At 36.3% G+C, this 16013-nt stretch overlaps 2 protein-coding genes across 2 annotated transcripts; both read right to left on the bottom strand.

The window, feature by feature from the left end:
* Positions 1-1093: 1093 nt before the first annotated feature.
* On the bottom strand, positions 1094-5223 carry LOC124449392 (HMG domain-containing protein 3-like). The gene is made up of 8 exons (XM_047000310.1): positions 4943-5223; positions 4505-4644; positions 4063-4273; positions 3820-3933; positions 3430-3629; positions 3201-3342; positions 2230-2852; positions 1094-2124 (listed from the first exon to the last, which is right to left on the bottom strand). Exons 1-8 carry the CDS (start codon positions 5118-5120, stop codon positions 1885-1887), a joined length of 1848 nt encoding a protein of 615 aa, XP_046856266.1. The 5' UTR covers positions 5121-5223; the 3' UTR covers positions 1094-1884.
* A 3722-nt stretch (positions 5224-8945) lies between these two features.
* Positions 8946-10208, bottom strand: LOC124449230 (protein ALP1-like). The gene has a single exon (XM_047000171.1). It carries the CDS (start codon positions 10206-10208, stop codon positions 8946-8948), a length of 1263 nt encoding a protein of 420 aa, XP_046856127.1.
* Between the last annotated feature and the right edge of the window lie 5805 nt (positions 10209-16013).

The raw sequence follows: 16013 nt of genomic DNA, 5'->3' as shown, positions 1-16013 counted from the left end.
ATCAATCAAGGAGACTAAGAACAATCAATAACGTGATAAAATTTGATGGAAAAACAGAAAAAGTTTGTTGTTGTCCTTTAAACGAGCATAATGGTTTGCTAGCTGTTTCTAGTATATGGGTTTGATTCCTGTAGTGCTCATTTTAAAAGGTTACAGCAATGCGCAAAAAATTGTTTATGTATACACTATATATATAGTATAACGTATAGTATAAAGATATCAGTTCACATCGAAGGACGTCTTTATTTTACATAAAATTTTCACATTAGGCATAATTAGAAGTTTTATGAATTATATAAGAATTTGAGAAAATTTGATGAAATGCTTCAAAGAACTTAAGATTCTATTTAGGCATTGGCTATCTATATGTATGTATACTATATATAGTATATAATATAGTATAAGGATATCAGTTCACATCGAAGGACGTCTTTATTTTACATAAAATTTTCACTTTAGGCATAATTAGAAGTTTTATGAATTATATAAGAATTTGAGAAAATTTGATGAAATGCTTCAAAGAACTTAAGATTCTATTTAGGCATTGGCTATCCATACCTATGTATATATACTATATTTAGTATATAATATAGTATAAGGATATCAGTTCACATCGAAGGACGTCTTTATTTTATATAAAATTTTCACATTAGGTATGATTAGAAGTTTTATGAATTATATAAGAATTTGAGAAAATTTGATGAAATGCTTCAAAGAACTTAAGATTCTATTTAGGCATTGGCTATCTATACGTATGTATACTATATATAGTATATAATATAGTATAAGGATATCAGTTCACATCGAAGGACATCTTTATTTTACATAAAATTTTCACTTTAGGCATAACTAGAAGTTTTATGAATTATATAAGAATTTGAGAAAATTTGATGAAATGCTTCAAAGAACTTAAGATTCTATTTAGGCATTGGCTATCTATACGTATGTATATATACTATATTTAGTATATAATATAGTATAAGGATATCAGTTCACAGCGAAGGACGTCTTTATTTTATATAAAATTTTCACATTAGGTATGATTAGAAGTTTTATGAATTATATAAGAATTTGAGAAAATTTGATGAAATGCTTCAAAGAACTTAAGATTCTATTTAGGCATTGGCTATCTATACGTATGTATACTATATATAGTATATAATATAGTATAAGGATATCAGTTCACATCGAAGGACGTCTTTATTTTACATAAAATTTTCACTTTAGGCATAATTAGAAGTTTTATGAATTATATAAGAATTTGAGAAAATTTGATGAAATGCTTCAAAGAACTTAAGATTCTATTTAGGCATTGGCTATCTATACGTATGTATATATACTATATATAGTATATAATATAGTGTAAGGATATCAGTTCACATCGAAGGACGTCTTTATTTTATATAAAATTTTCACATTAGGTATGATTAGAAGTTTTATGAATTATATAAGAATTTGAGAAAATTTGATGAAATACTTCAAAGAACTTAAGATTCTATTTAGGCATTGGCTATCTATACGTATGTATACTATATATAGTATATAATATAGTATAAGGATATCAGTTCACATCGAAGGACGTCTTTATTTTACATAAAATTTTCACATTAGGTATAATTAGATGTTTTATGAATTATATAAGAATTTGAGAAAATTTGATGAAATGCTTGAAAGAAATTTGAATTTAGTGTTCAGGCATTGGACATCAGTTCTATATGAATAAGTATATATATTGAAATTAGATCTACAGATGGTAATGGAATTCGACTTTGGAATTCGACTTGTTACAATGTTCTTTGCCAAGCTGTGAACAACCAAACAGAAATTGAGCTTCCTTTATGTCAAATATCACTTAAGCTTTGATGACGACTGACGAGGTCACAACTAGTCTATAACAAGGTCGTAGCTGCTTGTAGCTGAGGGATTCATTTTCTCAGCAACGTGTGTCAACTCATCACAAGCATCATTTAGTGTTCCAGTGCTACTTGTGGCAGGTCTGTTAGCTGTTGAAAGACTTTCAGTCGACAAACGGACGCGTTTTGGTTGTGATGCCTGCTCGGTCCAATCATCTTCATTTCTACTTATAAGTTGACCGAAGGAGTTAAAACTCATAGCCATTCCAAACTGTGAAGAGACAGAAGATTTCATACATTTTAAAAGATTATTCAGGCAACTGGAAAAGACAACACTTAGACTCCATTAAAAATAAAGAATAAAACACTCACTTACCTGCTTGCGATGAGTATTTATGATACGTTGGTTTAATTTCTCATTACTAAAATGAGTTGCCAATCGCTCCATGAAGACGGAATTGTGAGTTGACAAAGATGTTGTGAAGTAATTATCACGGTTTCGTCTGTTGTTGAGTTGTTCAGCAGTTTCTGAATTGATCTTCCCGGCAAGTTGGTTAACGCAAGACACTCTTCGCAACCAGTCGGCTGGGTTCGTGGAATTTTTCTCGTGAAATTGATCAAACAGGCAGTAATGATCAGAAGATCTAGTTGAGGGATTACACAGAAGCTGCTCACCATCCGACCTTTGTACGACAGTTGACAAGTCGCATCTTTCTCCGTTTGGAAACCAAGGCCAGTCTATCTCTAGCTCACCACTATTAGCTCGTCTGATATTTTCCAGGCTATATTCAGCAACACGACCTTGGAATGGATGAAAAACGTCGTATCCTCTGTTCCTTGCATGAGCTACAATCATGTTTGCCATATCCAATATGGTAACATTCGGAACAGCAGCGAGATTCATAAGCATGTCCACATGATCTCGTGGTCCTTCTTGTCGCAATAGCCATTTCAGACCATAGCATACTCCATGTGGACACGTCATTCCCAACCAACCGCCTGTGCCAAAAATAAAAATTATTTATCCATTTGAAATTATAATAATGAATTTGCTAAGTTTGCTGTCTTCTCACACAATGTGCACTCAATATATCAACAAATTTAACACATAAAAGTACAAAACTATGATGTTTTTGTTATATCTAACTCACATACGTCATCAGACAGGAATTGAACCTGAACCTTTTGCCCGAAAAAGGAAACCATTTGATGAATTTTTTGTAAGCTAACACACCAATATCCACAAAAGATTAATGTATAAAACGTATGTAGGTAGGAATAAAGGTAAGAAGCACAATACATTACGAAAATCGTCGTCTTTGTGAAACAATTTCAAGTTAACCTTACCTGAACCACCCCACATCTTTGAGAAAAGTTTAAGAAACGTTTCTTCGATATTCAAAACAGATTTTATACGGTTAATTATATCAAGTTTCGACCCCTTGTCGCTCACATTTAAACTTCTGGCCATTTCTCTTATAACAGGTACCTAAAAAGTACACAGAGAATGACTTTTATGTAAACCAACTCATCCCAAAAGTTTCTACACAGTCTAATAATTAATAGCAATACGCACTTTTCCTTCACAGAACAAATCCATGAGCTTTTCAATTGAACATTCATCAGATGTAGCCCCAGCTGATGTTAGGTTTTGTTTATGATACGCTTTCATGTATTCGGTAATAAATAGTTTCCTTCCTCTTCTGCATTTTGGGCCAATATATGGGGCCCAAAACTTATATGAAGGCTTGATTTCTAAAGGGTTTTTTTCAGTACCTACAAACAATTGAAAAACTACAAGCATTATCATAATTCAAACACACCAGATGGTGTATACGCTACGTCCACATCAAACAAATCAATCATAAGGATTTGTAAACAAAAATAAACCAAAAAATAAATTATGTAAGAAAAAACGTTAAACTTTCACGTGCAGGAGTACATAAACATTGTAGCACGTACGTACCTCTCAATACTCCTCTGTATAAGATCCCACAGTTCACTTGTTGCCAGTACTTTTCAGCGTCCACTTCATCTGCAGGAGCATCGGATTCGGGGTCTGGCAACTGAAGTTCACTAACTACAATGCAAATGAATACAAGTTAACAAAATCAAAATTCAAGTCAACAAACCTAAAAAATGACAATGTAAAAGTATGTAACAAAAACCACTCATAAAAAAAGTTTGCCAAATTATCAGTCAAATTTACCCGCTAGTTCAAAGATTCCTTTCTTGTCTACATCTAGAGTTAACAGGGGAGGAAAGTGTCCACACAAAACACAAGAAAACCCATAGTCATGATCTGAGAGAGCTTCAAAGTGAAGATACGCGTTCATCATTTGACCACGTGGTAACTGAAATGGTCGCAACTGCAGCCAGTTTTCAATTGCCTCAACAGTGCGACTGACAGCGTTGTGAACCTATATTTTTCATACAATACATGCTCATTTATAGCATGCATACCTGGTTATTAATATCCCTTCCTTGTTTTTCTTAACTATCAACATGCAAAAATTGGGGAGTGGGTGGTACAATATGGATGATGCACAGTTTGGTTAAGGCCATCACCCAGTTAAAAAAATTTACATCAAGAGAAAAAGAGAGGAAGGAATAGTGACAAGTGGTTCTTAAATGCTTTAAAAATAACATACCTGAAGATGTTTTCTGATCATATCACATATTCCCAAACTTAAAAGCCAGTTGTCATTAAAATTGTGAACACCAGCTGAATACTCCTGGTATCTGTACGGTATCTTGCACTCGACACAAAACTTTGCAAACAGCGAAATTCCTGGAAGAACAAAGAAAAAGATACACACACATATATGTATACATTGTATAATACGCTTTCTGCTCATGCATAGTTTGAGCATTTTCCACAGACTACGTAGAGAGTCCATATGACACGTTCAACGCTTTCGCCCTATGCAAAGCTCACCGTTATAGGTTTGAGCACTCTGGTAACTATACAAAACAATCCATAAAATGTGTAACTGTACATTTTGGGTTTATCTTCAACTCAATGTCTTATCTAAAGTTCGAGATTTAAATCGATGATATATACACGCTGTTTCATATTAATGACAAACCTTCAATAATCCCTTTCATAGTTACCAACTTTGCATTTCTTGTTACACAGTGTGGCTCAGTTAGTGGTGATTTACAATAAAAACAGATGGTTTCTACAGGAAGGTAACTAGGAGACAAGACAATGTCAATACAAACAACAAATCTTTTTGCTGTTTTAGTTAATGGAAAGAATGTCATTTTCAATAAGGAACTAAACCGTTGGAGAATATTTTCGTTGGAGTGAAGACAATGCAATAATAAAAGGTTGCTTTGTTCGATTTAAATAAACAGTTACCTTTTAGCAAATAGTTCCTTTTCCACAGTTAATGTCAAAGGAATGTGTGAAGGGATCTTCTTTTCAGCAAACAGGTATTCAACAAACTTTGCAGCCACATCTCCAGAAGGAGGATAAAAAAAGCTGCCAGATAGGGAAATTTGATTTTGATTTTCAAGTAGAACGTCTTCAACAGCATTATCTTCTGGTTCTGGTAAACTTAAATCTTCACCAATTTCATCATCAATTGGTGGGGTGGTGCCAACAACAGAGGGATGCCACTGTCCAATTGCCCACTTAACAATGCATTTATGCATGCAGGAACGACGAGATGGGCAGCATTTGCAATGAAATGATGAAGTTTCATTGTCATATGATACAATTACTCGTTTGCAAAATGACCAGTAATGATCCCGTTTAACATTTGCAAACACAGAAAAATGAAAGAAACGATTGGAGGAATCAGGTGTGACAGGCATCTGAACAACAAGTGGGGTATTCTTGTCATTAGCTTGTTTCTGCCACTGCAGACATTCAGACCTCCGTTCAAATTTCAACCATTTCAAAGTGTTCACTATATAATCAAGAGAATCTTCTCTTAAATGATCAACAACAGTTGACGTCCCAATAAAATATGTAGACTGCACATGATCACAAAGAAAATTTGCTTGACCACTTCTTGAAGCAGTTTCGCTAAGTTGACGACATGTATCAACACTACATGCAATAGAAGGAGAGTTTGTGGTTTTAAATTGACAATGAATGGGATGATCTGTTCCACTAAGTTGTTTCCTCACAAATAAACCCCATTTGTCGAGTCAACACATATTCCATTCAAGTACCTCATTGAAGATATTTTCTTTCTTTTATCAGCAGCATGTTTGGTCTTTATGTGGCTTGAAAGGAATTTGGATGAAATTCTCATTTACAGTCCGGGAAAGGACATTTAACTCTGGGTGGTTGTTGTCGCATTGAACGAGACTGAGCAGGCATGTAAGAAAACTCCTGATATTGTTGAACCTCAGACATTTCTATGTTTGTGCTGCTTTGTTGGTGTGTTTCCTCAGATAGCCGCATATGTAGAAATTGCTCTTGTTGTTGCTGTGTTTGCAGCTGTGTGAGATGCTGAGTGGTCACTTGGTGCTCCAGCTGATGCTGCTGAACTTGAGGGAACTGAGTTTGATGCATTTGCTGCTCAAATTGTAGGTTTTGAGGTACTTGCTGTTGGGCTACTTTATGTGGAGAAAGTTGACTTTGAGAACATTGTTGTTGTTTTCCCGAACCAAACTCTACAACAGAAAGCTGTAAATCATGTGCACTTCTTACATGTCGAATTGCTTCATTGCGACGCTTGAATCCAGAATTACATCCAAAACAGTGATAGTGCAAAACATCTTTGAAATGCTTGACATCTGAGCCATGTCGTTTGGATGCAAAAGTACATGACAGCTTACACCTCAGAATGTCAAAACCTTACATAAAAAAAAACAAGAAATAGTAAAGAAAGAATATGGAAATGATAGGATATTATGGATATATAGTGAGACAAATACAATATTAACTAGATGAGCATACAATCAAATGATATTCAATAAATATAAGATAGGTTAATAATGCTTTTCTATTTTAGGGAAATAGCACAGCACAAAGTTAGTTTCTGTTAAAAGCATGTGGTTTTCATTTATAATTGAGAGTACCTATCTTCAGCTGTGATGATGCAGTTTAGAAAACTAAATATTTTATAAGTTTAAACCCAATTTCTCAAATTATTTATTAAAATTACCTAAATTCTTCATGATTTAATCAATACTTGTGATTTAATCCAAAGTTCTTTGTGCGTTTCGCTCATTGACGTGGGTTATGTATTAAACCTACGCAGAAATAAGCACATTTTACCTTCAAATTCATGAATCCTGTTTTCCCAGTGGACGCTTTTAAAGTGTTCTTTTAAGGCCCGTTTAAACGATCCAACAATGTTGGATCAACAAAGTTGGATTGTTTAAACACCATGTTGGACGATGTTGGAAAATGTTGGACGATGTTGGATGGCTTTTGAATTCTATCAAAAACGTCCAACATTGTTGGACTGGGGCATGCGCGTTATGAATATGTTCACATTCATAATTCATGTATGCATGATTGTCTGCGAATTACCATCTACTTCGATATAATTATGGAGGACATTGAGGATTATAATTTCGATGCAGAGCAATCAGAAGAAAACAATATTAGTTCTAAAACAAAAGCACGGAAAGAAAGCTGTAGGACTACATATAATACAAAGCGAAAGGAGCGCCGAAAATGGCCAAAATGGAGCGAATCTGACATCCAACAATTAATAGATATGCTTGAGGAACGAGCTTGTCTTTGGGATGTATTCTGTGAAGACTATCACAAAAGAGACATCAAAGATAAAGCCTACAAAGAAATTGCAGAAGCACTAGAACGTGAAATTGCTGATATCAAGAATAAAATTGTGTGTCTCAGAGCTCAACTTGGAAGAGAACTAGGAAAAACTAAGAAAACAAAGTCTGGACAAGGACTTTCTGAAACCTATAAATCTTCATGGATTTACTGTGACAGGTTGCAGTTCTTAATTCCAATAATGCAAGCTGGGAAAAGCAGAGATAATATGCCACGACAAACTTCAACTCCAGATTCTGTGTTTTCAACTGATGGAGATAGTAGTTTTGAGGGAAGTCTCAGTGAATTTCAAGGGTGTGGAACCCCTGTTACACCTGGAGCTTGTGCATCAATTTCATCTTCCGGGCCATCAAAAAAATCTTCAAGAGCTACAAGTGAAGCAAAAAAGGTTGAGATCCTAGAAACTTGTGTTAAAATTTTAAAGGAGCCAGTTGTGCCACAAACAGATCAAAAGAAATGTTACTTTGCTATGTATATTTCAGAGAAGTTGGACAAATTTCACAGCAGGACTAGGATGATAGCAGAAAAGAAAATAAATGACATAATTTTTGAACTTGAAATGCAGTCAAGTGCGCAATCTTTCCTGCCTATAATCCATCATCAGGATAGAGACATTGGTGTTCCAATGAACCAAGGATCATTTATGGGAATGTTTAATACTAATTCACAATGTTGAAATATTATTTGTATGATCTCGACTACATTAAATGAACAGAACAAACTGCAAAATATTTGTTATTCATGTTTATACCTATTTTATAAAATTCATCTTATTATTGGCTATTGGGTAAAAAATGTCAACATATGCAAAATTAAAATTGAAAAAAAAATGAAACCCATCAAAAATACTGAAACTAATTGCTTTTCTCTAGAGTTCGGATATCTGAAAGAGATCAAAAAACAAATTTAGACTGCAATTTAAGTGACAGCATCAAAGAGAGGATTTTTAGATAGAAACATCAATTTGTTTACTTAGGGAAGAAATTGAATAAAAAACTTGTCGTAGAGAAAGAATAGAATAAGGCATGTACCAAAGCTTTTAGAATGCAACAATATTCAATTTATGTTCTTCACCATGACTTGTAAATTAAATTCATAAATGGCAATTTTCCAATGTGCTTTTATGTAAAAAGCTTTGTAAAACTTACTTTTCATTTAAGGCTAGGATCTTAAACAATTAAATTGTACCAAAAAGCTTTACTAGTTTACTACAATGAAATTGCACCAAAAAGCTTTACTACTATGGATAGTTTGAGCTACTATATTGTCAGTTACCGTTCTATGTCAACATTTTCATAGTTCACAAGATGGTAAATGGTTAACTTTTAAATTAAATTCCACTGCCATTCAACTGCTCCTTCATTGCAGAAATATTCCTTGAAGTTATCTCTAATGTTCTTTGCTTCGGTTGTAGCATTGTGACCTGTTGGTGGTACAGATAATGGAAGAAATGACTCAGAATGGTTGTCATTGCGCAACTGACCAGGAATCAGTTCTCCCTCACTTGTTTCATTATCTGTAATTCCTACAGGACAGTAAATACTGTAGGATGTACTCTTTCTGAGGTAGTTGTGCAATATTATTGCAGCTAAAACCAGATCTTCAATGGCTCTAGGTGAAAGCAAAAGCACAGACCTGAAAACACGCCATCTGTTGGCTATAATTCCATAAAGATTCTCTGAAACTCTTCGTGCACGACTGTGTCTGTAGTTGTAAATTCTCTTGTCATCTGTAAGGCCGTGTTGGGGGTAAGGTTTCATCATGTGTTTTTGCAATGCAAAAGCATCATCACCAACAAATACATCAGGCACTTCAACCATCCCTAAAGGTAACAACTTTGGTGGAGGAAGAGACACTGCACCATCTTCTATTGCCTTGGAAAGTCCACACTTTTTCCAGACTCCACCATCCGAAACTCTTCCATTTGTTCCAACATCAGCATAGATGCATTCATAATCAGGTCCAGCTATAGCCATAAGTACAATGGAATGAGTATGCTTATAGTTGTAGTAATAGGAGCCCACATTCGCAGGTGGCTGCATCACAATGTGCTTCCCATCTATAGCTCCAATACAATTTGGATAGTTCCACCTTTCTTCAAACTTAGAAGCTATTTCAAGCCATTGCTCATTGGTTGAGGGAACTTTGAAAAATTTTGGTCCAAGATGCTTAATTATGGCCTTGCAAACTTCTTTAATAATGTATGATATTGCAGCCACACATACTTTGAACTGGAAGCTCATACTTCGGAATGTTTCTCCCGTGGCCAGGAATCTTAAAGTTAATGTTAATCTTTCTGCGGGGGAAATTACTCTTTGCCCTCCGTTGATTCTCTGTGGAGTAATGAGCGATGCAATCTCTTGAAGTATGTATTTAAAATCTTTATATGACATTCGCATCATTTCGCAATACGACGCAGTGTCTTCCATCATCAATTCTCTAACGATAGTATTAAAGTAACCCATCTCTCCGCGTCTTTTAATCCATCGACGAGTTTTTCCACGAGTGGGCTTCTTTTCTTGCTCGTCAAGACTGATGAATATAGCAAAAGCTGCAGCAAGTTTTCGCTTTTTAAATGCGTCGACCATGTTGATGTAATTAATTGTCATTAACATAAAACCAGTGAACTATAGTTGACAGTTCACTGCATAAAACTACTCATGTATCCCACAATTCATTTGTAGTTAAATGCTGGTCCAACATTGTTGGATCCGTACGTGGATCGTTTAAACACAACCGTCCAACATTATCCAATGTGCATCCAACAATGTTGTACGATGTTGGTCCAACATTGTTGGATCGTTTAAACGGGCCTTTACTCTTGATGGAATTTCTTTTGAAAATTTTTTAGGAGGACACAAAGGACAATGATACGTCTCTCCATTGCATTTTTCAGCGCCACAGTCATTTCGACCACAACGTACAATAAGAGGACTACAAGTTTCATTATCACAGTACACAGATGGATCTCGCTCAGAAATCGAATGACTCCCTCGAGCAGCCATTTTGACTTTTTGTTGTTGCTAACGTCGTGTATTTGCTCTTTATCGTCATGTATTTGCGCTTTAGCGTCGTGTATTTGCTCTTATGGATTGTGCAATATATATCCATACATGGAATACGTACTACAAGTCCTTATCATTACTTTGTATACTTTCCAATGTGCGCTTCTTGCTGTGTTAAGACTATGACGTCACAGACCTTTGCTGATTGCAAATATTCAAAATGGCCGATTTTCATGGCGGACATGAAAATTAGACATTTCAAATGTTCATAACTCCCTCGTTATATTATTATTTTTGCTTACATTTTACGAAAGCAATAATTGATATGTGCTTAAACTATTGAATGCTAAAATCGATGATTTTTTAAGGTTAAGTTTTCGTCATAGAACCACTTTAACGTGCTGTTGCTGCAAAAATGTCTTACAGCACAACTGGCTGCTGTTAAATAATTGGTTGTCATTAAAAATGAAAAACTGCGATTTCATTCACTTTGCCTAAAACGCCTCCGGCGTTCGCCAGTTTAGGATTGACGTTTGAAGAATCCTAGATCCGCCCCTGGACACACCGTTATTTCTTTTAGCATGGATCGCAGGCCCATGGCATATTTACCACTGTGCAATACCACCGATGGGCTTATTTACACTTTACAACTAATAAGGAACATTAATTTCTATTTAGAAATGGCTGAACAGCAAATGCACATTGGTAACACGATAAAAACGTTTTGCCAATTTCCTTAGTTTCCTGCATTAAGAGCAGAAAGGCGTTTAAGTCATTAACCATTATTTAAATTGCAATCGTCATTGTCAGGTCAGGGTTTCCCTGCTACTGGTACCATGTAATCCAGTACTACCTGTCTCATGTGGGCAGATGGAGCTCACCAGCCAAAGTTCGCAATTCATCTTCGGGAGTAAACCCTGTGGAAATATCAGCTTTGGAGAGGAGATGGGTGACGCCAAAACTTGTCTAAGCCCATGGAATTGTTATGATAGGAACAAATAGACATATTGACATGCCGGATCAGTTGAGGCCCAGATCACCAATGACACCCTTCCTGCTGCAGTGCCGCAGAGTTATGGGAGTGAGAAGTATGCTACTGGGGCACAACCAACTCCAGCACTAAGACTTCCACGGGACAACACCATCATTGGGACCTGGAATGTACAGACTTTGTATGCATGTGGAAAGATAAAAGAACTCACACATGAGACTTTCTAGATACAAGTGGGACATCCTAGGAATAGCAGAAGTGAGATGGACAGGCTTTGGAGAAACCATCACGGATGAAGGACACAAGTTATGGTATAGTGGGGATAACAACAAGCATAGACATGGAGTTGGCTTCATTATCAACAAGGATAGAGTGAAATCAAGGATTAGCTGCACACCAGTCAACAGCGGAATTATTTCGATTCGTATTGCAGCATGACCAAACAACCTCCCCATCATCCAAGTCTACACCCCTACCTCTGACTATGACGACGAGACAGTAGAAGAGTTCTATGAAGAACTGGACAGGATCATCAAGTCCATTCCTAAAAAAGACCTGCTGATTGTCATGGGAGACTGGAATGCCAAAGTAGACGAGGATGCATATGACCAATGGCCTGCTTTGGAGTCGGACGCTTTGGACTGGGAGAGACCAATGATCGTGGACTAAGACTGCTGGAATTTGCCAAGAGCTACAAGATGACCCTAGCCAACACACTGTTTCCGCATAAGACATCCAGAAGGGCAGCATGGCACTCACCTGACAACAAGACCCACAACCAGATCGATCACAAGCAGACATTGGTAGTGATCATGACATGGTGCTGCTGACTCTAAGATTCAGACTAAAGAGGAACTACAAGCCTAACAGCGCCTGTATAAGATTCGACCTAGAAAAACTATATGGTCCAACAAGTGCTGCCATGTTCAAGGCAACATTGGGAGGGAAATTTGCTGTGCTCAATCTGTTGGAAGATGACATCAACAACCTCACAGACAATGTGAAAGAAGTGCTACAAGAAACAGCAACAGAGGTACTTGGGAAGAGAAGGAAAAAGAAGAAGCCTTGGGTCACAAATGACATCCTGGACCTATGTGACAACAGAAGACAGCTCAAGAGGAAGAAGACCACAGATACATCTGCCGCTCAGAAGTATGCCAAAGTCAACAAAGACATTAGAAACAATATTATGAAGGGTAAAGAGAATTGGATTGCTGAACAGTGTAACATCCTAGAATGAGGCATGAAAAATGGTAACAGCAAGATTGCATATGACACCCTCAAGATGCTAACAGGGAAACAACAAGCAAGATCGAAGACAAAAACGGCTCACTTCTTACCAACGAAACAGCAGTCCTTAGAAGGTGGACAGAATACTGTCAAGATTTGTACAACTACAACTTCAGACCAGATACGAGCTTCCTTACCAAAACACCCCACACAAACAGGAAGAATGGAGGTGCACCAATTTTTCAGGAAGAAGTCGAGGCAGCACTACATGCATTGAAAGGAGGCAAGTCACCAGGAGCAGACAATATACCTGCAGAACTTCTGAAGCATGGAGGCCCAGAACTTGTAAAGGCTCTAAACACCATCTGCCAAAGGATCTGGGAAAAGAAGCAATGGCCAAAAGAGTGGACTCAGTCTTGGATCATACACCTACCCAAAAAAGGCAATCTCAAACATTGCCAGAATTACAGAACAATCAGCTTGATCAGCCACCCAAGTAAAGTCATGCTTTGGGTTGTACTAAATAGACTGAAGAAACAGGTTGAAGAAATACTTGCAGACGAACAAGCAGGATTCAGACCTAATAGAAGCACAGTCAAGCAGATATTCAACATCAGAATTCTCATAGAGAAGCACATGCAACACCAGTATGAACTGTTTCACAACTTCATCGATTTTAAAAAGGCTTTTGATCGTGTGTAGCATGATGGCTTGTGGAAAGTCCTAAGGAATTACAACATCGACAGCTTTCTTATTGATGTAATAAAGGCTCTTTATGATGGATAAACTAGTGCAGTTCTTCTGAATACAGGACTGGAGAATCATTCAGGACAACAGTTGGGGTTCGTCAAGGATGCCTGCTCTCTCCGGTTCTGTTCAACATCTTCCTAGAAAACATCATGACAGAGACACTATCTGAATTCCATCATCAATAAGCATCAATGGTAGACCACTTAGCAATCTTTGATTCGCTGATGATATCGACCTGATAGGTGGTAGCAAGGAAGAGCTTCAAGACCTCACCACAAAACTTGAAGAAGCAGCAAAAGCCTTTGGAATGGAAATCAGTGCAGAGAAAAGTAAGGTTCTTGTCAACAGCATCAGCAAGCAAGGACCAACCAACATCACATTGAATGGACAAGCTTTAGAGGAGGTAGACAGTTTCAAATACCTGGGGTCTATCCTCACTAAGGATGGCAGTTCAACAAAAGAGATCAAAACAAGACTTGGCACAGCTACAGCAGCAATGACTAGACTCGGCACCATCTGGAAGAGCACAAACATCAGCCTCCCTGTTAAGATCAAGTTTTAAAAATCACTGGTGATTTCCATCCTCTTATATGGATGTGAAAGCTGGATGTTGAATGCAGAAACTGAAAGGCAGATTCAGGCATTTGAGAACAAGCGCTACAGAAAAGTAATAGGCATCCATTACTCAGAGCACAAGACCAACCAGTATGTCAGGCAACAAATTGATGATACTGCAGGCAAACAACAACAGCTCCTAGCCATTGTAAAGCAACGGAAACTTGCATGGTTTGGCCATGTTAATCGCCACAATTCCCTGGCTAAGACCATACTCCAGGGAACCATAGAAGGAGGACGTAGAAGAGGCCGTCAACGAAAAACCTGGTTCGACAATGCTAAAGAGTGGACTGGACACACACTAAGCAAATTGCTGAGAATGACAGAAGACCAGAGACAATGGAGATCCCTGACTGCAGTCTCAATTATGACACCCCTACAACATGAAAATGTCACGGGACTGACATGACATGACATGAAATTGCAATCCATCATATAAATTTCAAACGCTCGAAAAATGGCGTTGTATGAAGTCTGTATAACTTCATCCACCAGTTAAATTTTGTGTATCCACCGAGTAAATTTAAAAGGTCTCATGAGAACATTTAAATTACTAAACTGCATAAAAATAGTAGTTGTCTTGCAGTTTTTTTAAAAAAATATGGCTTACAGATTACCTGGTGTTAATGTCTATGCTCTTCTGGGAGTAAGTAGACGGACTGAGAAATTATTGATGTGAAATAGACAATGTTTTAATGTAGTACAGTGAAAAAGAATTACTTCAACGCTATCTTTTCAGTAGACAAAGTGTAAGGTACATAACACAAATTGTCAAACATAAAATAAATCCAATGACAAATTGCAGGCTACCAGTCTCTGCGACTAAACAAGTACTTGTAATGCTGCAGTTTTTGGCATCGCTTCCTTAACAACACCTTTGCCCCAAAACTACCTGCCTTGACTGCTCACAAAATGCCCATCTATTTTTGTCTTTCTTTTACCGGCATGCACTCCCTACAAATTTGCACACAAATCAATAGCCTTTCCACATATATCTATTAAGTTTGTTCTTCACCCTTCCCAACATATCTCTTCTTTCTTCCCCTTTTAAGGACAAAATTTCCAGACCTCTGAAATCTGGTGTAGGCCACACAGTGTGTGCACCATTATCACTGCATGTTGCAATTTGCACAATATTGCAATAGATCAAAACGAACCTTTGCCTAATAATGAGGAAGATAAACAATTTGATGAAGATGTTGATGATGAAGTATTTGAAATAGCAACAGGACAAGCAGTGAGAGATCATTTTTCAAATACATACTTTAATTAATATATAAACATATATTATATTTAACTTCATTTTTAAGAAAATCATATTGACTTAAAATTAAATAATATAATAAATACAATTCAATATAATTATTTCTTTTCATGATAATTTCCGTTTGTTTGTGAACACAACGTAAAATATTTTAAATAATTTACAAAAGAACACTCAAAAAGTACCATTTTCTCTATTTGTAGTTCAAACTGAGGTTTGCTTGATAAAAAGAGTACTGAGCAAAACATGCTCAAAAAAATATACATATCATAAAATATGAAATTTGATTTAATATGAGCATGTGTGTGTTTTTCTAAAAACTTAACTTGAAATGTGCATTTTTGACACATCCAAAACACTTTGTTTTTTTGCATTGAATTACAAATGATTGAAAGTGATGCAATTTCAACATTAGTAACAATATATAACTATTGTTTTTTTAAATTTTTTATTCTAATATTTCTATTTTCAGTTTTTCATTTTTCAACTTCAATTTTTCAACTTCCAGCTTAATTTTCTTTTTCTCTTACGTAAGTAC

The sequence above is a fragment of the Xenia sp. Carnegie-2017 genome, unplaced genomic scaffold (genome assembly GCF_021976095.1).
Source record: "Xenia sp. Carnegie-2017 unplaced genomic scaffold, XeniaSp_v1 HiC_scaffold_23, whole genome shotgun sequence".
NCBI lineage: Eukaryota > Metazoa > Cnidaria > Anthozoa > Malacalcyonacea > Xeniidae > Xenia > Xenia sp. Carnegie-2017.
Note: the sequence above shows the minus strand (reverse complement) of the source record. Positions and strands in the feature narration are given on the sequence as shown.